This window comes from Malaclemys terrapin, chromosome 20 (genome assembly GCF_027887155.1).
Source record: "Malaclemys terrapin pileata isolate rMalTer1 chromosome 20, rMalTer1.hap1, whole genome shotgun sequence".
NCBI lineage: Eukaryota > Metazoa > Chordata > Testudines > Emydidae > Malaclemys > Malaclemys terrapin.
Window position 1 is genome coordinate 15,738,616 of NC_071524.1, and position 27,165 is coordinate 15,765,780.

Sequence of the window (27,165 nt, forward strand, 5' to 3'; positions counted from 1 at the left end):
GAGACCCCTGGGGTTGTGTCTCTGGGCTGCAGCAGGGATGGGGGCACCCAGCTCCGGCCCTCAGCCCCCGCCGCTAGCTAGGAAAGGGGGCAGGCTGCTGCCAGATGATTTGGGGGCTCTCGGAGCTGTCTCTGCTCCGGCTAGCGGGCAGAGAGAGGCTGCCTTTGGCGGCCCTGGCTCCAGCTGGGATGAAACTCCTGAACTGAGAAAAATAGGGGCAATGCTCAACCGTGACCCACTCCCCTTCACCCCCTATTCCAGCCCTGGGCTCCACACCCCTGGTTTTTCACTGGAGCTGGGCCCCTCGTAACGGGGAGCAACCCTCCCGGCTCGGTTCCTTTGGAGGCCACGTGCTGGGAGCCCAGCTCTCCAAGAGGGTAGGGGTGACAGACCCATTCCTTGGTCTGCTCCCCATCTGTCCCCTGCCACCGATCCCCCTACCCTGGCCGCACAATACAAGAGCAGCCTATGTATCATTCCCTGGGACAGGGCTCTGCTCCAGCTGCATGAACGGGCATCTCGCATAGGAGTAGAGGGGTTCTTTCCCCTCCGTGTTTGGCCCTGGTGCGGCCGCGGCTGGGATCCTGGCTCCAGTTCTGGTGCCCACCATTCAAGGAGGATGTTGATAAATCGGAGATGGGTCATGAGAATGACCAGAGGGTTAGAAAACCTCCCTGGTAGTGAGAGACTCAAGAAGCTCGATTGCTCAGGGGTTTGAGCATTGGCCTGCTAAACCCAGGGTTGGGAGTTCAATTCTTGAGGGGGCAATTTGGGGGTTGGTCCTGCTTTGAGCAGGGGGTTGGACTAGATGACCTCCTGAGGTCCCTTCCAACCCTGATGGTCTAGGAATACCATGACAGCTTAGCAAAGAGAAGGTGAAGGGGGGAACCTGCCCAGGGAATGAATATTTAATCAAGGGCTCTTCAGTCTAGTGGAGGAAGGTCAAACATGACCCGCTGGCTGGAAGTTGAAGCTGGACAAATTCAGACTGGAAAGGAGGGGTCAGGGTTGAATGGTGAGAGGCATTAACCTCTGGGGCCATAGAGCGAGGGTTGAGGTGGAGTCTCCACCACGGCCTGTTTTTAAATGAAGCCGGAGAATTTTTCTAACAACTCTGCGCTGGGAATTATCTTGGGCCTGCTACACAGGATGTCACGCACTAGCTGATCGCACTGGCCCCTGCCGGCCTTGGGACCTCGATGTTCTCTGCATGCAGGAACCAGATCCTTCCTCCGAAGGGTCGTAGAAAACAGGCCAACTGCCCCCTTTGTGGAGTCTGAGGGATGGCTGGGAGCAGCGGGCCTGGCCTTGTGCTGCAGCCGCGCTAGCTGGGGGGCTAATTCACCAGCAGCCCCCAACCTCCAGGCATCTTTCACTCAACCACCTCCTCCCCGGAGCGGGGAACCAGGCCCCTTGGCAAGGGGATGACCCCAGGACTGAGCTCCAGGGCAGTGAACGGCCTGGGACTCACCAGACCAGCAGCTGGTCCATAGGGCCGCCCTGCCCTTGCAGCTGTTGGAGCCTGGGGGATTTTGACCGTAGGATGCCCAGTCTGCTGTAGGGGTGGGGAGCAGGGGCGTCTCCCCATTCCAGAGACACCCCTTGAGTTGTTTATAAATCTCCATTTTCCCACAACCAGCCGTGCACCATCTCAGCTCTCCAGCGATGTGGCCTAGAGCCACCCAGCCCTGGGGGCAGCCCCACAATCCCCCACCTGCCCACCTTAGGGACACTTCAAGCAGCAAACTGGGCCCCGCTTCCAGGCCGGCAGGTATGGGGGGACATTACAGACCCAGGATAGGTTTGTTCTGCCTCCTGGGGGCAGGCAGGGGTGTGTGTGTGTGTGTGAGCAATCCAGGAAAGAGAATCAGAGACCTCACTCCAAAGTGTCTCATCCCCGGCTTCCAAAGACAGGAGCAAGGCCAAGGCAGAGCTGTGGAGAGAAGGGGGAGGTGCGGGGGCTGCAGGACACTGAGGCCTGAGCCAAGACCAGCGAGTGAGTGGTCAAGGGCCGAACAGCAGCCCTGATTTTCAGAAGTGCCGAGCTCTCTGCCAGCGCAATCAGTCCCGTCCAGTGCTCCCACCAGCCGCTACAAGAGTGTCTGCTCCAACCGGGGGAGCGGGGCCGGTTACAGGGCCAGGGCAGGGGCAGTACGGGCTCACATGATAGGCTGGTAGGCGCTATCCCAGAGTCCTGCACTTAGGACGGAAGAATCCCATGCACCGCTACAGGCTGGGGACCGACTGGCTAAGCGGCAGTTCTGCAGAAAAGGACCTCGGGGTTACAGTGGACGAGAAGCTGGATATGAGTCAGCAGTGTGCCCTTGTTGCCAAGAAGGCTAACGGCACATTGGGCTGCATTAGTAGGAGCATTGCCAGCAGATCGAGGGAAGTGATTATTCCCCTCTATTGGGCACTGGTGAGGCCACACCTGGAGTATTGGTCCAGTTTTGGGCTCCCTCACTACAGAAGGGATGTGGACAAATTGGAGAGTTTAGTGGAGGGCAACAAAAATGACCAGGGGGCTGGAGCACATGACTTATGAGGAGAGGCTGAGGGAACTGGGGTTATTTAGTCTGCAGAAGAGAAGAGTGAGGGGGGATTTGATAGCAGCCTTCCACTACCTGAAGGGGGGCTCCAAAGAGGATGGAGCTCGGCTGTTCTCAGTGGTACCAGATGACAGAACAAGGAGCAATGGTCTCAAGTTGCAGTGGGGGAGGTCTAGGTTGGATATTAGGAAACACTATTTCACTAGGGGGGTGGTGAAGCACTGGAATGGGTTCCCTAGGGAGGTGGTGGAATCTCCATCCAGAGGTTTTTAAGGTCAGGCTTGACAAAGCCCTGGCTGGGATGATTTAGTTGGGGATTGGTCCTGCTTTGAGCAGGGGGTTGGACTAGATATCTCCTGAGGTCCCTTCCAACCCGGATATTCTGTGACCCCCAGCAGGGGTTAGTGCCAGAGCAGTGGCTGGAAGGCCCAGGGAGCTGGGGTCAGGTACAGCAGGGGGAAGACGGGTGGGGTGGGCCCTGTGGCATTACAAGCCGGCACAAGTCCTGCCCTGTGGGCACGGGTGGACCCTAACGAGGAGAACCCAGAGCCGGTGTCCGTGGTTGTACACGATGCCAGCCAGGCGCTGATCAGCGAGTGTGCCGAAGGGGGATGGACCACCCCAGCAAGCAGGCGTGACGCAGCAGAAAGGGGCCCCGTTGGAGGCAGAGCTGGGGGCGGGCGGGGGGCTAAGGCTCAGCCTAGGGGGGTTGACAGCATGGCAGGGGGGAAGAGCAGAGGGGTTCTGCCCAAGGACCCCTCCTTACAGCCCAGCTCCCTCAATCCCTGCTCACACACCTGGCCTGTTTGGAAAAAAAACAGCTGAAAGCCCCCAGAGTTTGGTGTCAACAGGCTGCAGACTATATCTCCCACAATGCACCACAGCGTCCCTGCCAGCAGTGCACAGTGGGAGATGTAGTTCAGTCAGCAGAGCCCAGCCCCAGAGGGAAAGGGGGACCCACAGCAGCGGGAGGATGACACCCAGGGCCGATGGCAGGCAAGCCCCCCCCCCCCAAAAACACAGACCTTTCTGACCCCACGAAGCTGAATTTTGCCTGCAAACTTTTAGAAGGGGGGTGGGGAGGAAATCACTGTTGAAAACCCCGTTTTCTGCCCCAAGACGGTTTGGATGAAGCAGCTGAGAGCTGGGGGTGACTGCAGAGAGGCCTGGCGCTGGTTATTGCAGAGAGAAAACCGCTCGGGATCACGGAGAGGAGAAAAAACCAGTTACGCCTCCCACGCGAGCAGAAATGATGCTGTCGCCTCAAGCAACCGGCCCTGGCTCTCCATTTGGGAAGCCAAGCTGGCCCCCAGCAGTGCCCACGGGTCCCAGAGCTGCACAGCCTCTGGCATGAAGGGGCAGGCCCCGTGGGGGAGGGGGGAGAGACATTGAAAGCCGGGCACACCAGACAGGATTCCCCTAAACAGCTGTGCCACATCTGGGTCCCTCCTACCGCTCCCCCGGCACTTGCCCTGCATAGGAAAGAAACAAAACACAATCAGTGCCCCGCCCTCCCCGCTAGCGAAGGCCTCAAAACCTTGGTTTTAAAAATACCTGATGGGGCCCAGATCTCCGCCTGGCCAAGTAGCAAACCACCGCTCATCAGCGCTCTAACCACTGGGCCAGCTGTCCCATCCTGGCTCTTACCTTTGTAAAGAAATACACCCCCCCCCTCCTTACCCCCCGAACAAATCAAGAATAAAAAGCAGGGTTACAAAATAAGTACAACTTTATCAGAGAGGGTTTTGGGGGGTTTCCACGGGGAGGTCTCGTATTTGGTTTGGGGGCAGGTTCTTTCACACGGTCAGACAGCGAGAGGCGGGGCGCAGCGAGACAAAGAGCCAGCGAACACGGGCTGCCGGGTTTGGTTTTTGGTTTTTTTTTTTTTTTTTTTTGTAAAATTTTTTTTTCCGTTTTGTTTTTTAATAACGTATTCATGGTTACCAGCCATAGTCATAACAAAAGTTATTCATAATAAAATGTATCTAAAATAACATTTCTATCTGAAACAGGAACCTTGTCGCTCTACTGTAGAAATAGGTCAGGGGGGTTGTTTTTTGTACACACTACTATGCGGTATATACTTTGGAAAGGCCTTTAACATTTAAACAGGTCTGGGGGGTGGGGTGGGAATTTCTTTTGTACCAATGGGAGGGGCTCAGCCTGTGGGGGTCATCTACTTTGGGGGCATGCGTCTCCCCCCACGCTGCAGAGAGATCTGGGGAGACAAGGGACTTTTGTCCCAGGGCGTCTTTCTGGGAAAAGACAAAATTGTACCTAGGTCTGGGCAGGACCCTGTTCCCCTCTCCCCCCCAAAATAAATCCATGGGGCTCTTGTAAAGTCCAGTCCTCCCCTGCCCCCTCAAATCCCTAGTGTGACCCTCACCCCAGATTCCCCCTCCGCTGCCCCTGAACGCCTGAAGATACAAGTCTCGGGGCGACCCTGGTTCTCCGCCTGGCGCAGTCCTTTGCGCCAGTGCCACTCCCCCATTGAAACGGCGTCATTTGCACCTCCCGTTGCCCAGTTATCAGTGACGGCGCAAGGTGCTGGAGAGATGGGGGCCCCTTTCCCGCAGCTGGGCCCGCACCCTTCGGAGCCTCGTGGGAGCAGGGCTCGGGGGAGGGAAAATTTGGAAGCTTTTAAATCTATTTGCTTTTTTTAAAAAAAAATGAGTGACAAATCAGAAGGAAAAAAAATAGGTTAATCCAATCAAAATGGGGGTTGGGCTGGGTAAAAGCCACACCCCTTGCCTGCAGGCTCCTCCCACCCCCTAGCCCATGTAGTGTTTTCTGTTTTACACACATGCACACGCACACACAAAGCTTGGGGCTTAGGGGAGGGCTTGCTCCTGCCTGAGCCCCCCCCCAGATCACAGGGCTCAATCCTCATCTCCCCTCACACCCCCATCAAGGCATGTAAGGAACAGCTCTGTCCCCGCCACCCCCAAACCTAGCGGGGGGGGTGGGGGGTGTCTTCCAGACCATCCCAAAGGGGCTTGGAAACAACCCCCCGCGTCACAGCCCTTTCTCAGTTCATTAGCAGCGTGAGAGCCCTGCACTGCGGCCCCTGGCCAGGAAGGGGCGCTCTAACCCGGCTGTCTGAGCGTGGCCTGACGGCGCTGCCAACGCAGACGAGCTCCGGGCAGGGAGAGGCGACCCACAGGCAGAGCTGCCAATTCATCCGGGCGGGTCTGCCCTGTGTGGGCGGAGCCTTCCCAGCCCCTGCCGGGGGCACACACGGGGGGGAAGGGGGGGGGACAAACCCATCAACCGAGCTGACTCTCGAGGGCCCCAGATGCAGCCAAACCAACACCCACCAACCTTCTAATGCTCCAATCACGTATGCTTTATAATCCCCTCCGGGGGGGATGCACCCCAGGAGAAGACGCCCAAAGAGTTAAATACCCTCCAATGCGCCAACCCCTCCCCCCCCCGGGTATCCCCATCACCCCCTACCCCCACTCTTCAGCCCGGCTCAACACCCCTTCTCTGAGGCGTGGCTTCTTTCCCTGAATCCACCACTTGCCCTAGGGGGGAGGGCACGGACCCCCTCAAAGGCCACGCCCCCAGCCACCCTCTTATGGGGGAGGGCGTGGCCTTCCTTCAAAGGCCACGCCCCCAAGTAGTCACGGGGGTGGGGTGGGGAGTTACAGGCACTTAACAGTTCCAGAAGAGTTCTCGGCCCCCATCTGTGGAGGTGTTTCCCCCCCATCGCAGGGATCAGGTGCGAAAAGCAGGTGGGGGGGCTAACCCAGAAGAAACCAGCTCGCCAGGTTAGCCCCCCGGTGCCTTTCGTGGCAACCGGCATCGGCCAAGAGCGGCCGTACTGCCCCGGGGTGGGGTGGGGAGGAAAGTGAATCAGAGATGCGCTTTATCTCCCCTTCTCCACTCCTCCCTCTCAGGAGCTCTCTTTTTCCCCATGCTGAGAAAGGATGGGCCGGGGGGAGAGGGGAAAGAGGGGGGCGGGAGGAAACACACACACACATGCGTGACCCAAGATCCTGCTGCTTCTGGCTTCGTTACCCTGGGAGTTACAGGATGCAACTCAGTATTAAACCATAGTTAAAGTAATAATAAAGTAGAAAAATATTAGAACGTATAAGATGGTAAGATTGTAGTGAGAGCTTCTTCCAACCCCCCCACCGTGGCGGAGTTGATGGTAAACGCTGGGGGAGGGTGGGAGGAGGGGTGTGGGGTGGAAGATTCAACCACCCCTTTAAGCACCCCCCAAAAAATAAAGAGAACCCCCTAAAGCGTCTCAGGAACCACGGATCCCTGAGGCTGGTCAGATGGTGGAGGTCTTGTCGGTGCCATCTGTTAGGAGAAAAAACAGGACCAGAGAGCGTTCAGTGTTGAGGCAGAAGGGGACGAGTCGTCATCCCGTGGCCAGGTTCGGGCCAAGGGCGTTCATAAGGGGCCAGAGATTCTGCGTGCCTGGCGGCGGCTCCAGTCACAATAAAGAAGCCAGGAATTCACCGGGCCACCCCAAATCCCAAGAGTAGCAGGAGGTCTCGACCCAGGGTTTTGCTGCCGACTACGCCCAGCTGCGTGCTGGGTTCCGCCACAGGCGCCCCACTGCAGACAAGGTCACCGATAGATACGTGCGCCCCATGCGTCTGGTTGCGATCTAGGGCTGTGAGAGAGTCGCCCACCCTGGGGTGGGGTGAAGGGGTGGGTTTGGGCCCCATCTTGGTCTCCCGGGGACCTGCTGGCTTGTATCGCCCTTTAACACCCTCCCCTCCCGGGGCTGACCCCACATCTCACCGCCCAGCGCATGCTCCGTCATGCTCAGGCAGAGCGACTCCAGCGTGGGGTTGATCTCCAGGTCTGTTCCGGGGATCTGGCAATCTACAGGGGGGGCGGAGGAAGGGGATTAGCCAGGTGCCCCCACACTCCCTGGTGGGCAATGGAAACTGGATTCACACAGCATTCATGTGACTGCCCCGGCCCACCTGGCAAGGTGGCAGCTTCGAGCCTCATCCCCTTATTAACCTGTGTGCTGCCACCTTCTCCACTGAAAAACGGTCAGTGATGGAGAATCCAATGACTGGGCCGGGAATAGAACCCAGAAGTCCCGTCTCCCAGCCCCCACTGCACTAACCCACTAGACCCCACTCCCCTCCCAGAACCAGGGATAGAACCCAGGAGTCCTGGCTCCCAGCCCGCACTGCACTAACCCACTAGACCCCACTCCCCTCCCAGAACCAGGGATAGAACCCAGGAGTCCTGGCTCCCAGCCCGCACTGCACTAACCCACTAGACCCCACTCCCCTCCCAGAACCAGGGATAGAACCCAGGAGTCCTGGCTCCCAGCCCCCACTGCACTAACCCACTAGATCCCACTCCCCTCCCAGAACCAGGGATAGAACCCAGGAGTCCTGACTTGCAGCAGATGGACACTGCTTGTCAACACGTGCAGCCTGCTCTGGGGAGGAGCACGACAGGCTTCCCCCCCACAGCCCAAGCAGCCGGAGAGGAGGAGGAGGAGAGCGAGTTGGCAGTAGACGGCCTCCCACCGGCCTCAGCTGGGCAGAACAGTCTCTCCAAGAACAACTCCTGTCCTGAGTCTGCCAAGGGCCGGTACCGGGAGAGCCCCCCGGCTACTCACCCTGGGGGAACATGATGATGGCCTGCGGGGACGTGTGGACGGGTAGCGAATGGGTGCGCTGGACCGAGCTGCGGCTCTGGCCGGGCATGCTGTTGCTGCCCCCGGGATTGGCGAACCACAGATTCTGCGGAGAGAGGGGAAAGACCGGGCTACAGGATGCAGGAGCCTGGCCCAGAGCAGCTGGATCCCCCAGGCTCACCAGCGCCAGCCTGGCACACGGGGGATCCAGAGACAACATTCAATAGCAGCAACGGGTCGGTGTGGCTCCGAGTCACGCTCCCCTGGAAGGAACAGCTAACGCTGCGCTGGGAGAGGGGGCCGGGCTCCCGTGCCCGAGCAAGTCACAAGGCCCTGGTGCCCCCCAGGGGCGGGGAGATAACACTGCGAGGGGAGAGCCCAGCTCGATTCTGCAATCCCAGCTTTCCGACCTCACAGAGCCGCTCTTAACCCTCCCTCTCCCAAACGGAGAACCCCACCAGGCCATTTGGAGAGCAGAAATTCATTTAAAAAACGAGGGGGTGCCATCCATTTATCCTGCTCTAGCCACTAGATCCCACTCCTTTCCTACAGCCAGGAATGGGGCTCAGAAGTCCTCTCTCCCCCAGGCCCGCCCTGCTCTAACCACTAGCACTGGGGATAGAGCCCAGGAGTCCTAGCTCCCAGTTCCATTTAAGATACCTATCTGGTCACCGTAACACACAAGTGCCTCACAATCTTTAATGTATTTGTCCTCACATGCCCCCTGGCAGGCAGGGCAGATCTATTAACCCCATAGTAACATGGAGAAACTGAGGCACGGAGAGACTATGATGGAGAATCTAATGGCTGGTCTGGGACTAGAACCCAGAAGTCCTGACTCCCAGCCCCGCCTGCTCTAACCACTAGACCCAACTCCCCTCCCAGAGCTGGGGATTGAACCTAGGAGTCCTGGCTCCCAGCCCTCCCCAGTGGACCCCTCTCCCCTCCCAGCCCTGTGTTCATGGCCCTAGACATTTCTCTCTACAACCTGCTGACCTAGACAAACGAGCCCTTCTAGACTGGCACCCGCTGCTCCCGTTCATTGTAAAATCCCCTTCGGCTCAGCTGGGGCTTCAGCCAGAGCCACGAGGGAGAAACCGGCCCACACCCGCGGCTCGAGCGACACCTCCCGCCCCGCCGGACTCACCTGTCGTCCCTGGCTCCCGATGGGGCTGGTAAGTGCATGCCGGGGCAAGACTCCTCCAATCCCCGCCGGACTCAGCAGCCCCAAGCGGCTCGGGGGCATGGCTCGAGGGGGCATCTGGAACGGCCGCTGCCCTCTGCGCGCGACGCCCACCCCCACAGATCCAGCTATGGGGAGAGAGTTGGAACCAAAAGCCCACCTGGGGGAGGGGAGAAGGTGAAAAAAAATAAAGGACTTTTCTGAAGTCACCAGAGAATCTAGCTACTTGCTGCATCCCTTGGGATCGACTCTCCCCCCCCCCCCCCCCCCAATTGCACGTGGGACAGGTCTTTGGAGCGCCCCCTCCCACAGCAGCCCACACATCTGAGCATCTCAGGGCGTCAGACACACCTGGGCCAAGTGATCTGTGTTGCCGGGTGGGGGCCCCTCTAGGGAAGCCTAGAGGGTGCGGCTGGTTTTCCAGTGGTGCTTAGCACCCTCCCGCCCTTGTGAAAACAGGGGTCCTTTAAATGCAGCTCAAGTGGCCTCCCCCACCCGCCACTTGAAAATCTGGCCTCCGCAGAGACGGATTGCCCCTTGAAACCGGCCTGAACCCCCCTCCGCTCCCCCCCAGTAGGAAAGGCACAAACTAAACGGGCTTCCCACAGGCCTGGGTCGCAGCTGACGTGTGAATGGATCCCAGCTGGCTGCTAGCGGTCAAGGGCGTCCCCGCTCCCAGACACGGGGACAGGAAGAGACAGCCGGGGACGCCTGACAGGTGACCCGAGCCGCTCAGCCTGGACTGGGGGGGGATGCGCACAGAGCAGGGCTTCGAAACTCGCATGAGCCAGCCCCACCCCGGGATTTCGGAGACACCCCCACCCCCAGCCAGCCCTGTCGGCCGGGATCCCAGCGCCTGCTCCTCCCTGGGCTTGTCAGGGGAAAGGCCGCAGAGCTGGAGCATGTGGGAGGATGGGGGATTTCGTAACGCGAGGCGTGTTGCTTCTGTGCCCCTGGGAGCGACCGATCAGCTCCCCAGCCCCCTCGGCGGCGAGGAAGGGCTGGAATCAAGACAGGCAGCGACCTGCCCACTGCGATGACCCCAGAGAGCTGGGGCTAGAACCCGGGAGTCCCAACTCCTACTCCCAGTCCATGCTCTAACTGCTAGGTCCTGCTGCCTCCCTTCCACAGCCATTAGATCCTAGCGATCTAGGAGCCAAGTGGCTCCAGGTACCGCTGGGGACCCCCACCCCCCCACCTACAATTTATTTATTGGTTGCACCTAGCAACTGCGATTGGGGAAACTGAGGCAGCCTAAGTCACACATCAAGGCAGAGCTGGGACCAGAATCCAGGTCCCGGAGAGCCCGATCCACTGGGCCATATTGTCTAGCCAGATCACCCAGGGGGGGCTATTCAGCACTGTCCCCCCCCATACTCCCAGCCTTCATGCCATTCTAAAGCTGCAAACTAGCCACACCTACCCTTTCTGCTGGCGGTACCCTTGCATGTCGAGCACGGCCTTCCGGGGGAACGCTCGCAACAGCTTCAGCACCTGCTGCTTCCAGGACAACAGCCTCTTCTTCTGCGTCTCCGTGAATGCCTGCGGCGCACAGGGACAGCGCCGTCAGGACGCTGGGCTGGCGCTGGGGCATAGGGAGGGGGCGGGAGCAGCCGCAGGGAGGAGGGGCACAGAACGGGGCACTTTGCTACAGAGAGCGGAGGGATTCGAGCACACATCCAGCCCAAAGCAGGTGTGTGTGGAGGCGGGGGAAGGTCCTTAAATGACCCGCTTGGATCAGTTCAACAGCTCTGGGGCCTGGCCTGCTGGGCACGGCGGAGAAGAACCCAGGAGTCCTGAGGGGAGCCAGCAGCCCCCGTCCCCGGGATCAGAGGGAGGTTTCCATGCAGACGATACCTCGTGAGTCAGGCACTTCTCTATGAGCTGGAGGTAACTGGTGATGTTCTCCTCGTCGGGCCGAGAGACGAGCAGCTGCGTGCACACTGCGAGGGGAGCAGAGGGGTTACTCCCCAGGCCCTTCCAGAGCCTCTCCCCTCCGCCCCCCGCCCGATGCTCAACCTGGGGGGAGGGACAGCTCAGTGGTTTGAGCATCAGCCTGCTAAACCCAGGGTTGTGAGTTCAATCCTTGAGGGGGCCACTTAGGGATCTGGGGCAAAATCAGTACTTGGTCCTGCTAGTGAAGGCAGGGGGCTGGACTCGATGACCTTTCAAGGTCCCTTCCAGTTCTAGGAGATAGGATATCTCCATTCATTAAATTTAAAAAATTTAAATAATTAAATTAAATTATAAAAATCATGCCCCCCGGAGGTGGGTCAGCAGAAAGGGGATGCTGCAGCTCACAGGAAAAGGGACTCACCCAAGGACAAGCGGTGAGCAACCAGCAGGGCTGGAAAGAACCCAGGAATCCTGCCGAGTCCCACCACTGCTCTAACCACTCTATCCCCACTTCCCCCCCCAGCCAGGAATAGAAGCCAGGAATCCCAACTCCCAACCCCCCTCTGCTTTCACCACTAGACCCCACTCCTCATCCATAACTGGAATAATAACTGGAATAGAACCTGGGTCCAAGCTCCACTGCTCTAACCCCTAGACCCCACCTCCCTCCCCCAGCCAGGAATAGAAGCCAGGATTCCTGACCACCCAGAGCCAGGAAGAGAACCCAGGTGTCCTATGCCTAACACACACAGCCAACCTTCCTCCCGCGCTTCGTTTTGTTTACCTGCTAGAGAACCCAGGTGTCCTGAGCCCAGCTCCCGCCCCCTCCCCCGACAGCGGGGATAAGTCATCCAGCTTCCCTGCCCCGCCAAGGGGGAGTCAGTGGGACCCATCCGCCTGAAACAGGGCTGGAGACGTCAGTCAGCCCCAGCCACACATGCCAACACGAGGGCATGCCCCCGAATCTATACCGCCCCCATCCGGGAGAGAAGCAGTAACGCTCCCTCTAACGCCCCGGGACCCCCACCCCGGGCTCCCTGAATGCCCCTGAGGGAAAGGCAGTGCCCTCTGGACTGGACGCCGGGCACGGGGACGCCCTTACCTTTCCCCATCACCCGGGTGAACTGCCCCGGGATGTCCCCTTCCGCGATGGGTGCCGTGGCCGACTCCCCGTCGCAGGGGGAGGCCGTCTGGGACGAGAAGCCGTCCACTGCAGGCTCCTTGTCCTCTGCCCCGTTGGTGGCTTTGTCCAGGCCCGGCCTGGGGGCTCCGTGGCGCTCAGGCACCGCCTGCTGCCCCTCCTTGGGCGCGGCCATGGCCTGGAGGGAGCTGTATGCTTTGATGGGCGTGATGATTATCTGCTGGAGCTCCTGGAGCGCGTTCCACAGGTTCCCTCCTTCTAGGATGTCCTGCGGAGGGGCCAGGGAAAGGGGGTGGGAGAAAGGGCAAAGGGGGTGGAGAAGAGGTCATGAAAAATTAAGGGCAGCCCCACGTCTCAAAAAGGACCAAGGGGCGCAGTGGTCCAAGCATCAGGCTCAGAGCACCGGGGATCATGGGTTCGAGTCCCAGCAGCCCTGTGTGGCAGATAATTTAAGACTTGCAGCCACACGATCCTGTTTGCCCTGCACGGCACCTGCCCCGAGATCTTGGCTTTTAACACCAGCAGCCTCGAAGCCAACTGCCCCGGCTGTGGTTCAGAGGTGCGATCTGCCACTACGTGAATTCCAGTAGCACCTAGGGGCCACGACCGAGATCAGGGCTGCGCCGCCCCCTTGGCACCAGGTGCAATGCAGGCCCTGAGCGAGAGGCACAGATCCCAAGGCACTCACAGCCTAAGCAAGGACTGTGAGCCCCGTTTTACAGGGGGGAGATTCGAGGGGCTTAAGGAAGAGTCAGGAATCAACACCGGGGCTGGGTGCCTTGACCCCGAGGCCTTCGGCTCAGACCTCGCAGGGGAACCCGGTGGGTCTTTTACCTTCTCCAGAGACTTGAGAACACTCTGCCTCTCCCGTAGCTTCTGGATGCTCAAGGCAATTTTGTGTCTGGCTCCTTTGGTCACGTTCTGTGCAGGAAGGAAGAGACGTGGGCGCTAAGGCGACAGCCACGGACGCAGCCCCTGACAGACTCAGAGACACGCCCCGGGAACAGGTCGCAGCCGCAGGTGCTCCCTGGCGGCCACGCAGCCCGACAGGAACTCAGGGCTCTTCCGTGGCATTCGCCCCACGGGTAGGTGAGAATTTCGGGCTCTGGGCTGGAGGTATCCAGAGAAGCCCCTGGAATTTAGCCATCGGATCAAATCAGGAGCTGTGGGGACGGTGACAGGTGTCCATGCGTTTATGCAGTCCTGAGAGCCCCTTCCCAGCTGGCGGGGGCCGGAGTGGCCCCCTAAGTCTGTGAAAGACACCTGTCCTACGACACCACAGTCCCCCGGCCCGGGACCCTGCTGTCCCCTCCTCACCTGGGACTCCAGATGCTGCTCCGTGAGGGTCATCATCTCTTCATACGTCATCTGGGAGAAGAGGGCTGCGTACTTGTGCAGACGAAGGCTCTTCAGCCACGAGGGGACGTCTGTGGAGGCGGGAGAGACCGGCCCTTTAGCGTGACCTAGGCCAGGCCTGGGGAAGCGTCCGCGGCTCCCGGGACTGCCGGTGTTACGCACCGGCCACTCTAGGGCTCCCCAGAGCCAGAGGAACATTCCCCTTTCAAGGCAGGGCCTTCTCAGGTGACAAGGGGCGTGTGTAAGAGAGGGTATTGGAAGGGCATTCGACCAAGGCTGGCTGATACCCACAGCAGGATTCCCATCATTAGAGCCCTGAAAATCCATGGACCATTTTTGCAGACAGTGGATTGGATGCAGATACAACCGTGCAGGGCTCTACTCACTGGCGGCACCTGGCCTGCGGCGTCCGGCTCGGGCAGCCCGGGGGGGTGCAGTGTGCTTGGGGCCAGTGGCAGGTCGGTGTCGGGGCTGTCCAGCACCCACGCGCTGTGCCGCTTCCTGTCCAGCAGCTCGGACCCCTCGGGCAGCACCAGCGTCCCCCACCACGGCCTGGCCTGGCCGCACTGGCCACGCTCCCAGTCCTGGCCCGCCGGCTCCTGGGATTGGACCTGGTGCCCAACCCCTCCCCCTCACCGCTGCTGCCGTGTGCCGTCGCTTGTGAACCTCCGGGAGCAGCACCCGATGTGGCCCACCCGACTTCCCCTCTGTGCTGCCCCTTCTTGAGACCCCATCCCGCCTCTTCCCTGCAAGACCCCTCCCCCTCCCTCACTAGCCCTTGTGAGACGGCTTGCCGCTGCAGGGCTGGATACGGGTAAAAAACGGCTAGCGGATCGCAGGTTGATCCTGGGCGCTGCGGATCGGACGCAGATCCACATGTTTGTATCCGTGCAGGGCTCTACCCGTCACAGACATAGGAAAGGCTCATCCCCCTCGCTCACCACTGCCCATGTTCCCTCCAGCCCCTGGCCTAGCAGCCCTGGTCAAATTGCTGGGAGCCCCCCGGTTAGGGCTGACCAGACAGGGGTCTGATCCAGCATTCCCGGGGTTGGCCGGCAGAGCGAGGCAGTTGGGGTTCCCTCTGGCACGGGCCAACGGCGCCTCCCCCCAGCCGTACCTTTCATGCCACTGCCATCCTCCTGGAAGGTGTTACGGCTGCCCATCTGCTCCTCCGTCTGTTCGCTGCCCGAGGAGGCCACGCTGCTCTGGGGGGACAGGGGCGCGTGGTCCCCCGGGATGAATGCCTGCCGGGCGCAAAGCTCGTCGGGGCTCATCCACTCGCCGGGGGCCTGCGGGCTGGTGGGGATGAGGGACATGGAGCGCTTGAGCGGGCTGGGGTGGATTTGGCAGGGCAGAGCTGGAAGGGAAGGGCAGAGAATTAGCATGACGACATCGGGGCTGGATCTCCCATCCTACAGAGCGACCAGGGAGGATGAGCCTCGCGCCTCTGAGACGGGGGGAGGACGGAGAGAGGAGAGATCAGTCACCTACAACTCAAGGCAGCGGATGCCTCAGGGCCTGGCGCTTGGAAAGTGGTTTTTAGCTGGGCTCCTCCTCTCCCCATTCAGGATACGGCCCCAGAATGGGCCCTGCCCCCCCAGCGAGGCTCCCCCAGACCCACATGGGCAGAATTCTCTGCACGGCTATGGTGCACTTCATCCAAGGGCCTTGATGCAACTGACCAGCAGGAGTCGGGACCCCTCTCCGGGAAGCCCCCTGGTCCAGGGCATGCAGAGGCTTGACAGCACAAGTGAGAACCAAACCCACACCGATCGGGGAACTAGCCACGTGACCACGCTCCTTTTGCCAGTCACCCGTGCAGAGGGACGAACAGCAGCAAAGGGCTTAGGAGGGTCAGTCTGGGCGGGGGGGGGTTCTGTCTGCACTGCTCCGTCGGCTTCCCCAGCACCGTGAAGCAGCCGGGGAGCAATTCAACCCCCGTCTTGTCTCCCTGCTGTATTTGGCGGCAGTGAAAAGAGGCAAATTTTCCACCCCCTGCCACCGCTCTCTCCCCCTCCCTCGCCCCGGATCTCCCACTATCCTGAGTGCCCCTGTGGGGACAGCCATGGAGCTAGCCAACGCCAAGCAGGGGGATGGCACATGAGCAAGGCAGAGCCCGGTTCGGCCAAGGGACCCCGGCTGTATGTTACAGCTACAGCCAGGTCTAAGCGCCGCTCTGGGATACAGCTGTTCCCCAATGGGAGAGGAGGAGATGGAAGGGAAGGAAAAAGTGTCTAGAAGGGACGACTACATCTGATTAGCTTTAATAACAACTCCTGTTTCTTTACTAGAAGTAGAGGCAGTTACTGGGAGGTGGTGGGGTCAGTAACGTAGCTGGGGGGGGGGGAGCGGGGCAGCGGCCGCTCCCCCACTGAGCACAAGTGGCACCGTGTCAATTTCTTGGTGCCTTTTTAATTTTTACTCACCCGGAGGGAACAGGGGGAGCGATCAGAAAACAAGCGACAGCCGCTGCGGCACTTTTACTCACCTGGCAGCGCCGGGTCTTCGGCAGCACGACCTCCTCTCGCTCCTTCAGTGCCACCGAAGACACCCGGAGTGAGTGAAGGGCCCGCCGCCGAAGACCCGGAGCGCTGCCAGGTGAGTAAAAGCGCCACAGCGGGTGCCACCTTTTTTTTTTTTGATCGCGCCCCCTGTTCCCTCCACCTGGCTACGCCACTGGGTGGGGTTCAGTAGGTCACCTCCAAAACTGACACCCCCAGCCGCCCATCCTGACACTCCTCTGACCGTCTTCAAGCTTCATTTACCTCACCAGTCACTGGCATCCGTACGTACGCGTAAGCACACCCCCGGCCGCCATGGCACGTTGGATTCCAAGCACTTCGCAGGCCCAAAGCACCGTGCAAACTAATGCCCCTTGGGATGGAGGGGCAACCAATATTATCAGCCCCATTTTATAGATGGGGAAACTGAGGCACTGAGACACGGGGCACTGACCTGTCCCCCAATGTCAGAGCTTAGGTTTGATCTGTCATCGTCCCCACCTCCTTTTGCCCTCAAACACCACAGACCACCCACCTGGACACACTGTCGCCCCTCCAACCCTCCCTGCTGCTCGGGCCTCAAAATATTTTCTTCTGGGGCTCATCAAGAAGCAGGCGCGGAGTCCGAGGAGGAAGCACGGCTCAGCTGATAGGGACTCCAAACTCTTGGGTTCTGTTCCCCTCTCTCCTGCTGACTAGCCACAGCCAAGTGGCTTCACCTGCTCCGTGCCTCAGTTTCCCCAATGGGTAAAACAAGGTTGGGACACCGCACGTGTGTCAAGTATTTTGAGCTCTACAGAAGGCAGCCATGAGAATAAGGCATGTTTTCTAATCAGAGTGAGACTCAAGGTACTCAATCTACGCAGCTTAAGGAAAAGGCTAAGAGATGACTTGATCCCAGATGGCGTACCTACGCGGGGAACAAACATTCGATCATGGGCTCTTCCAGCTCGCAGAGGAAGGTCGAACACGATCCAATGGCTGGATGCTGAAGCTAGACCAACTCGGACTGGCAATAAGATTATATTGGCCTCTAAGCACCTACCTACTGCCCACGCCCCATCCTGGCCCCACCCCGCCTCGTACCTGCATTTGCATTGCTTCCGATGCTGTTGATGGCCGAGGGCACCGAGCTAGAGGAGTGGAAAGGCAAGTGTCCGTTTTCGCGGGGCATCTTCTCCTGCCAGCCGTGTCCCAGCTCCCCCATGCCCGAGTCCCCTGGGCCCTGCCACTCGTCCGAGCCCTGGCGCGAGTGGTAGGCAGTGTCGGGCCGGCCCCTGCTCTGGCCGGAGTAGCCGCTAGACAGGCGTTCCTCGAGGTGGTTGAGCCACAGGGCCAGGGAGTTGCGGTCGTCCAGCGTGGTGGCCGGGTGGATGAGAGCGTAGGACAGCAGCTGCCGGCTTTCCTCGATGAACAGGTTGCTCTCGATGGAGTAGGCCAGGACTTTCTGCAATAGCTTCATGTATTCGGACTTGGCTTCTGTGTTGCCAGGCTGCAGCAGGGGCAGGTGAGACAGGAGCAGGGAGACCACCTTGTCCTTCGATTCCTGGTGCCATTGGCTGATGACAGCTGTTTGGGGGAGAGAGGGCAGAGAGGGGTGAAGAACCGGAACAAACAGGAGCCTGCTCCTTCCTCCAGTCGCTTTCGCCACAGAGAAATCAATGCAGCCACTTCTGGGGAGGAACAAGACAGCTAGTGAAGAGATGTGTAGGAACACTAGCAACAGCTTCAGGCAGGGAGACTTGTATCCTACCGAAAGCCACAGCGTGGGGTGACCAAGGGGGCTTACCAGAACCAGACACCTGGAATGGACACCCCAACCCTAGCCACGGTGATCTCAAGCAAGCCAAGCGATCAGTCTGTGTGTCCCCCAAAATGTCACCACTTCCAGCAACAAAGAGAGCTCCAAGCACTTGGTCTCATTTCTCCCATTTTACAGCTGGGGAAACCGAGGCACAGGGAAGGCAGCGACTTAACCAAGGTCAGCAGCAGACCATGGGCTCATCAGACTTGAGATTAAACTCCAGTGCTCTACCCACTAGGCCACGCCACCTCTCCCTGCTGAATTCTCCAGCTCACTCTGCCCAAAACTAACGGGACGGCTCTGATTTGAACTCCCTTCCCCCGGACAGCGCGCGAAACTTAAAGACAGGAATCAATCTGGGTGGGGAGGGTAAAAGAGGCCTTTGAAGGGAGAGGGTGCTCCACCCTGAAGCGGACGTATTTGTTATGGGCGTATGGGGGGGAAGTTGAGGGACAGGGAGCCTGGTAGAGAGCTTTCTCAACCGTTTAGGGATTAGGTAAATAACCGTACAGTTATTGGGAAATCGCCACGTGCACAGCCAGCAGACAGAGCATAAGGGCTTGTGAACCGGAGCGAGTCCTAAGTCCTTATCTGGCCTCTTGTATCCAAGCGCCTCAAAATCTTTAGTGGGGCAGAGAAGGGCTACTGTCAACATTGCACAGATGGGGAAACTGAGGCAGCCAGCGGCAAAGTGACTTGCCCGGGGAGTTTGTGGCAGAGCTGGGAATTGAACCTAGGTCTCCAAGTCTTAGGTTAGTGCCTAACCATTGGATTTATCCTTCCTCTCCTTTGCCAGCTATCCCAACCTCAGTGTGCAGTGGAATAAAATCCTAAACAGATGATATCGGTTCAGGGAGGATCAGCGCCATAGTTTGACCCATAGGCACCGACTCCATGGGTGCTCCGGGGCTGAAAAAGAATTGTGGGTGCTAAGCACCCACTGGCAGCCCCACTAATCAGCTCCTCCCCCCCAAGGTCTCCCACCAGCTGTGATCAGCTGTTCAGTGGCATGCAGGATGCAGTGGGGGGGAGGGGGCAGGAGTGGGGGCTTGGGGGAAGGGGTGGAGTAGGGGCAGGGTCTGGGGTGGAGCAGGGGTCAAGCACCCCCCCCAGGAACTTGGCGCCTCTGGTTTGAACCACAGGCCTGAGCAAACAAAGTCCCAAGAACCGTTATTAATTTCACCAGATGAAATTAACAGGCAGCAGGTTTAAAAACAAACAAAAGGAAGCAGGTCTTCACCGAGCGCACAGTCAACCTGTGGAACTCCTTGCCAGGGATGTTGTGAAGGCCAAAAGAATAACCGGGTTCAAAAAAGAACTAGATAAGTTCCTGGAGGATCAGTCCATCAGTGGCTATTAGACAAGATGCTCAGGGACACAACCCCATGCTCCGGGTGTCCCTAAACTGCCAGGACCAGGGTGGACGACAGGGGATGAATCACTCGAAACTGCCCTGTTCTGTTCATTCCCTCTGAAGTACCTGGTGTTGGCCACTGTCGGAAGACAGGATACTAGGCCGTTCTTATGTCAAATGTTGATCTCATGTAAAAAAAATTGTAAGGGAGGGGGCTGTATCTCAGGTACCCCACGCTCAAACCACCTCAGGTTTGACTCGGTCACGCTATGCCGGACCCCCATGAGGCACAGAAAGTTTCAAGACCATCCGAGTCAGCCTGCGGATTTTGGAGCTCTGAAAGACAGCTGGTCAGCTAGACCCAAGCTTAACTCAAGCAGGTGCTACCGGCTCTTTGGAACAGCCATGGGTTCAAACTCTCAACAGAGATGACCAAGCCCCCTCAGCCTTCAGAGATAGTGCCCTAGCGTTCCAGGAAGATGGGTGTGAGGGTCTCGGGTCAGAGGAGATCCAAGGTCCTATCCACTCTGCATGGACACGAATATCTCCTTGGGAACTTTCTGAGGGAGCAGGGGGTTTGCCCTGGTCTCCTGAGGCAAAATTTCCTCTCCCACCTCCACTGTTGGTCCGCGTTGCTCTCCACCCCAGAAGCAGCTGCATTGGTGGTGCTGTCAGCGCAGTCTGTGCAGCTCAAACAGAGGGGCACATGCAGCTCCCTCAACACTACCTCAGGGCTAATCCCAGCTCTGCTACTAACCGACCGCGTATGGACTGAGGGGTGGCGGGGTCACTTTACTGCCCTGCCTCGATTTCCCCAACGCCATGGGGAATGCATTTGGATGCTTGAGGTTCTGGCCAACTCTTCCCTGGCAGTGCAAGCTGCAGAACTGGGATCTCTTGTTCTTTAATAGCGACTTCAACGCCCGCCCGCCCCCCCCCCCCTTGCACTGAAGAACATTCACCGCCGGAGAGAGGGGACGGGAGGCTTCGGGAGAAACTTTCCCTACGAAGTCAGAGCAGACAGATTCCAGCACACGCTGACACCACCACGGGCAGACACCCAAATGTTACAGTTACAGGCCTGGAGCTACCCACCAACTGCGCAGGGGTGCCCACAGCCCCGGAAGGGCAGGGTCTGCTCACCGCGTGCCTGTCAGATGGAAGATACCCTCTGCCAAGGGAAGCTGCATGGAGCGGCACACGCAGGCCCGGCAATCTTAATTCTTTAAATCTTAGCTTCTACCCGCTGTTTCCTCTTGGCCTCCTAGGGAAAGATCCTTCCCACACCTGTGGAAGGACAGGCCTGCTACACAGAAGGGTGCCCCCGCACCTGCACAGGGACCCCTTCCACATCTTGTGCTGCTACTCCGCTCTCGAGAGTCCCCTGCAAGGGAGACAGTGTGGGCATGACACATGTCTGGAGGGGCAGGACTCCTGGGTTCTATTCCTAGCTCTTCCACTGATTTGCTGAGAGCGCTAGGGTAAGTCACTGCCTCGCCCCGCGCCTCAGTTTCCCCATCCGTAAAACAGGGATGGGCATACGTTTGCAGGGTGCTTAAAGATCTCGGGATGAAAAGCACTGGCTCGGCCTAAGTCCCGAGTCCCCGGAGGGTGGGTGGTCCAATTAATGGAACTGGAATCTATCGCCTTCGTGGTTTATTTAGGGGGATCCACACATCGCCAGAGCGACTGTAGAAACAAGCACGCATCTGCCACTCCAATCTGGGCTATGACCCATCCCTGCCTGCCCCTAGCAGAGCAAACAATCTCAGGCAGGGAGCAGGAGACACACTTGGAAAGGACAGAGCGGTTACCTCTGGGGCATCTCCCATCACACACACACACACACACACACACAGAGCTATTTTTAACCTGGAAATTAAGGCTTAGGGAAAGGCCAGGCCACAGAGGCTGAGGCCAACGATTCAGCGAGTGTCTCCTGCAAGCTGCCGGCAGGCCCTGCGCAAACTTGACAAGATTTGCTTTGCTACTTCATCGAGGGACCAAGGACCATCCTCACCCACAGAGGACAGCTGGGGGCTAAAAGGGTGCCATGCGGCACAGGGTTTGCCACGTTTCCAATCTCAAATCGCCTCATGGGGGAATTCTGGAACAAGGCTGTTAAAATTCACATGCGAGCTGAAGCGTGGCACAAGCGAGAGGGGGAATTTTAGCTGAATCAAGAGCTCTTGCTTTAAAAATGCCAAATAGGAGGAATTTTTTTTTAAAATCTAGTCTGTTCTGAGGCCTGACCCATTCCGAATTGGACACTTCTTCCCAGCTTAAAAAGCGTGTTGCTTTTGCAGTTCACTCATTACTTGTTTTTAAGTCAAACGGTCCTTTCACTTCAGATCATTCCCTTTCAGGAACAAAACAAGAGGCCCCTTAGATGGTCAACTTTTACTTTGCTTTGAAAACTGGCTACCAAAGAGGGGAAATGGCTAATTACTTTTGGCTGAGAAGTTTTCCCATGATGCATCCATGGCCGACATTACGTATTTTGCTTCAGCTAGACAGAAACAATGTTGAACTGTCTAAAGAGTTTTGCTAGTGCTGATGTCGGGGGCGGAATTGAGTTAAAGAACAGCTTAACGACGTAGAGAGAAATGATAGGAAGTCAAAGAAATTTGATGTGCCTAGCCTCTGTTTGCCAGCAGCTGGGAATGGGCGACAGGGGATGGATCACTTGATTCCCTGTTCTGTTCGTTCCCTCTGAAGCACCTGCCATTGGCCACTGTCGGTAGACAGGACACTGGGCTAGATGGACCTTTGGTCTGACCCAGTCTGGCCGTTCTTATGACCCTGTTTCTTGATTCGTTTGGATCAAGAATGTGGAGATAGCTCAAATAATACCGGACGGCCATTCATCTGACTTCTCTGCTTTTTCCCCTCCCTCTTCAACCCCCCCCCCCACACACACACACACTTCCTTTGTTGCCTATTTGTGTGTCTTTTTATTGTCACTCTCACCCTAGCATGTTATGTCTGCGTAATATTGTCTGGTTTTGCATTGTCTGGTCTTGCAGCTCTGACAAGTTGTAAAGTCACCTATCAGCATCATCGTATTGACTAGCCTGTGACAGGGGCAGGATATGGTAACACATACAAGCCGCAAGTCCTTTACCTTTTTGTAGTTGTTTGATTGTTTCTTTAGGAAAATTCATACAAAATAAATCACACACACAGAAAAGCCTTTAACCAAGTTAGCCACAAAATTAAGACTGAAAAAACATTGGGTCTTGCTGATACTTTATATTAGGCATGGCCAAATCGAGGCCTACAACTCATGGAGCCCCCCATTCTCCATCTACTAGACTAGGGAGGGAGCTTGGGGCTTCTGCCCTGCAGGGAGGGGGGGCTCAGGGCTTTAGCCCCAGCAGGTGCCACCCGGCAGGACAGGCTGTACCCGTCTTCTGCCTCCCAACCTTCTGAAGATTACGGCATGTGGCTCACAGGGTCAGAAGGTTGGCCACCCCTGCTTCATATCTACACCCCAGGATCTTTAAAGGGCAGATTCCACCCCATTGCTACCAGTCTGAGTGGCAAAAACACAAGACCCCACCCTAGGAGGAGTTATCCAGGTATAGCATACCTTGCTTTGGCAAAGCAGAAGCAGCTGTATTGGAAGAAAAGCCCCTTACGCTGGTGTAACTGCACCTGCACCGAGGCTATTACTGTCACCACCCTCACCCACAGATCTGAAGTGCAGACAAGCCCTTAGGGCACTTAGTTGCAATACTAAGTCGCTTTGCTAGGACCAGCTACACAAGCCTGGGCTCATTAAGGTGTCTTGGAGCTTGTCTGCACACACTTTAAATATACCAGTATAATGACAGTGGTACACACACAGAGACACCCCTCCCTCCCCGCAGATGGATGCAGTTATCCGTGTTTTTCTACCACTGTGGCCAGAGGTGTGTTAGGGGTGCTTTGCTGGCCTAGCTAAAGCAGTAAAGCGGTCCTAGCGTAAGTGCATCTTACACTGGTACAAAACCGCAGTTTTACTGGTCTAGCTGCAGCTACTTTGGGGCTTACTAACGTAGCTAGGCTGGCAGATGTCTGTCGAGCAGACCTGGCCTATAGCTAGGACCCTACCAAATTCACGGCCGTGAAAAACGTGTCACAGACCATGAAATCTGGTCTCCCCCATGAAAACTGGTCTTTTGTGTGCTTTTACCCTACATTATACAGATTTTACGCGGGAGACCAACATTTCTCAAACTGGGGGTCCCGAGCCAGAAGAGGGTCGTATGGGGGGGGGGGGGGGGGAAATGATGCAAGGTTATTGTAGAGGGGTCGTGGTATTGCCACCCTTACTTCTGCACAGCCTTCAGAGCTGGGTGGCCAGAGAGCGGCAGCTGCTGGCCAAGTGCCCACCTCTGACGGCGGCGCCCGGCCAGCAGCAGCACAGAAGAGGGTGGTAATACCATACCATACCATGCTACCCTTATTTCTGCGCTGCTGCGTTCCCAGTTAGGTCAGGACCCCTGCAGTTACAACACCATAACATTTCAGATTTAAATATCTGAAATCATGAAATTTACCATTTTTAAAATCCTATGACTGGGAAACTGACCACAATGGACTTGGAATTTAATAGGGTTCTCCCTATAGCTAATTCTGCTTTCCATATGGGAATATGCTATACCAGTTAGAGACCAGTATAACAGCATCCATTCTAGGGACTGCCTCCATGGAACTACATTGGTGTAAAAAGGCGACCTACAACAAGACAATCACACCCCTAAATGACAGTGACACAAACAAAAATCTGTGTGAGCGGAGCTTAAAATGAAATAAGAGCTTGTCTACAAGGGGACACTCGGAAAAATTAATCCAAGTTAGCTAGACATGTAAATTCAAAGTGGATTAGTTAAACTACACTAAACCCCGTGTGGATGCACTCATTAAGAATGAAAGTGGCTTTAATTCAGATTAGTTTAATTCAATTCCAAAACCTCACTCTCATAATTCACTTCCATAGTGAATTAAACTGAATCAAATTAAGGCCACTTTAATTTACAATGGGAGTGTCCACCCAGTGGTCTAAAGTGATGGCACTAAGTTTACACCTTTTGGTTTGGTCAGATTAATTTTCCTGAGGGTCCCCATGTAGACACGCCTTAAGTGTCCACGATGAGATTTGCCCCACTTTGATTAAGACAGTTTGATTTCCTCACGTTTATTCCCCACCCCCCAACATAGTTGCGGGGGAGGGGGAGGAGGAAGGGAGAACATGGATGCCTACAAGACTTTAGACCAGGCATCTCTCAACTAGGAAGGCCACAACTTTCAAGGGGGTTACGAGATGCTGAAAAGTTTTATTACAATCTAAAGCAAGGAAAATCTCACTTCCCCATTTCTGGGGCATCCTGACCTTTTCATGGTCAAGCATTCTTCGACCAACCTCTCGAAACACACAAGGAAGTTATACAGGCTTAGCAGTATCACGGATTGTTACATATATTTTATTCTTTTATAGTAAGCATCAGAGGTTCAAGAAAATGTTTGCCTTCGAATAAGGGGTTGCCAGCCTGAAGGCTGAGTAACGCTGCATCACCCTACAAGTAAATCTGCATTAAGGCCAGATCTACCCTGAAAGAGCTTTAAACGTCTGTGCTTCCAAGATGCTTAAGTGATCAAGTGCAAAGAGACACATGCTGCTACCAGCGAGGAGAGTTAAGTAGTTCCAATACACTGCAATTGCTCTCCAAGAATCCGAAGAATGTGAATAGCAAAGGCAGGAGAGTGGCTGGGGGTGGGACAAGGAAGAAAGGGGATGAAATGGAGTAGAGGGAACAGAGGCTGAGTTGAAGCTGGGGAACATTCTCCGCCCATGGAAAAAGGAGCCCCGGCTCCTGGAATGTTTAGAACTAGGTCAGAGAGAGGATTGTACTTAGGAAGCACGCTGCCCTGATTCCCGGTGGGCTGGATTATATAAACCAATTGTCTATTTCAATCTTTGGTGGAGGACGATTAACAGAGTCTAAATTACCATCATTTGTATGACAGTTGTGCCCAGCCATCAACCAGGAGCCCATTACGCTAGGGGCTGTACAGATGTATTACGGTAGCACCTAGGAGCCCCAATTACAGACACCAGGGTGCTAGATGCTACACAAACACACCAAAAAGACGGTCCCCTGACCCAAGAGGTTTACAATCCTAATGGATATAGCATGCCTCCTTTTCCACCCTAAACCTCTGTATAGCATTGTTGCAAGGCTGTTGTCAGCTGCCCTGTCTCGCCCCAGACATGGCTGCATTTCAGAGATGGTTAGTCTCGCATACCACAACAATGGACTCATTTTAGAGTTCATAGAGGGGAAAGTCAGATTAAACGACGCTGATCTAAACCCACCCCGTTCCTGATGCTAATCTCAGCCTGCTCCACCGGACCGACAGCAGCCGCGTCCCGAAGCTGCGCTGAACTTACCTGCGCTGTTGGCCTCCGACTCCACGATGTGGATCTCGGTGCAGTCGGCCAGCGAGTGCTCCAGGCACAGCTGCAGGAAGCGGGCTTGGGTGCGAGTGACGCGCTTGAGGAGGGAGAGCAGAGCCACCGTCTGCTCGCATTCATTCCAGCCTTTGAACCAGCCGGCCAGGATTCCCACCTGATCCCGGAACATCATGGTGGCAGGCGCGTCAACGCGGCTCGGCAGCGACACGCCCAAGGCTGGGGGAGGGGAGGGAAAGGGGTCAGGGGAGAGGGGGGAGCAAGGGAAACCCCCTCACATGGTTTCAGCTTTAAGTCCTACGGTTTGGCCCGGGGGTGGAGGAGGGCACGACCTGGAATGCAAATCCTGCTGCCAGTGAAGCTGGGATCACATGGGGGGACTGTCCCAAAAGATCTTTCTCCGTCTAGATCCTTTTGCAGGGCTCTCCTCTAAGCAGACTGCCTTGGAGATCCCTGCAAGGAAAAAGAAATACGAGATCGATTAAGAAAGATTGGCCACCCCGGAGCACAGCCTGCGTTGTTCTATAACCAGGTCTAAGGCCTCTCTTGCTTTACAGCAGCAGACAGGTGGGACGATTACACATCCAAACAGGCAACAGGCTGTATCTTGAGCCCAACGGAAAGCCCACCTGCGGAACTCATCGCCACAGGAGATCAGAGAGTCAACTATTGCATCTGGACAGCTTTATGACCAGTTATGTTGGTGCAAATCAGACCTCAGGTGGGAGAGATGAATTCACTTTTCTTCCCTGTTTCCCCCACGTACGGTATTGTGCAATTCAGATTCCAAGGCTAAAAGGGACCATTGTGATCACCTAGTTTGACCTCTGGATAACACCGGCCAGAGACCTGTCCCAAAATAATTCCTAGAGCAGAGCTTTCAGAAAAACATCTAGTCTTGATATAAACATGGTCACTGATGGAGAATCCACGACCATTGGAACAATATCCCAAGGGTCAACTACTCTTGCTGTTAAAAATTTATGCCTGATTTCCAATCTCAAGTTGTCTAGCTTCAACTTCCAGCCATTGGATTGCGTTAGACCTTTGTCTGCTAGACCAAAGAGCCCACTGTTAAATATTTGTTCCCCGCGTAGGTATTTATAGACTGGGATCAAGTCACCCCTTTAGCTTAACAAAGAGAAAGTTACTAGATTGAGTTGGCTGGATGAGAAGGGGATTCACCTTAAACATCAGGCACTGGATGTTGGTAGAGCTCGGACAGCGGACAAGGTAGACCAACTGTAAAGCCTCAAAAGGGAGCATTTTCAGGGCATGCGTTAGGACCTACAGCCGCT

General features: G+C 56.6%; 1 protein-coding gene across 1 annotated transcript; it reads right to left on the reverse strand.

Moving 5' to 3' along the window:
• Positions 1–4,260: 4,260 nt before the first annotated feature.
• SAMD4B (sterile alpha motif domain containing 4B) lies at positions 4,261–26,315 on the reverse strand. The gene is made up of 12 exons (XM_054009916.1): positions 25,847–26,315; positions 17,339–17,821; positions 14,869–15,108; positions 13,713–13,822; positions 13,230–13,316; positions 12,357–12,663; positions 11,216–11,301; positions 10,782–10,900; positions 9,323–9,518; positions 8,158–8,281; positions 7,314–7,397; positions 4,261–6,863 (listed from the first exon to the last, which is right to left on the reverse strand). Exons 1-12 carry the CDS (start codon positions 26,040–26,042, stop codon positions 6,835–6,837), a joined length of 2,061 nt encoding a protein of 686 aa, XP_053865891.1. The 5' UTR covers positions 26,043–26,315; the 3' UTR covers positions 4,261–6,834.
• Positions 26,316–27,165: the final 850 nt, after the last annotated feature.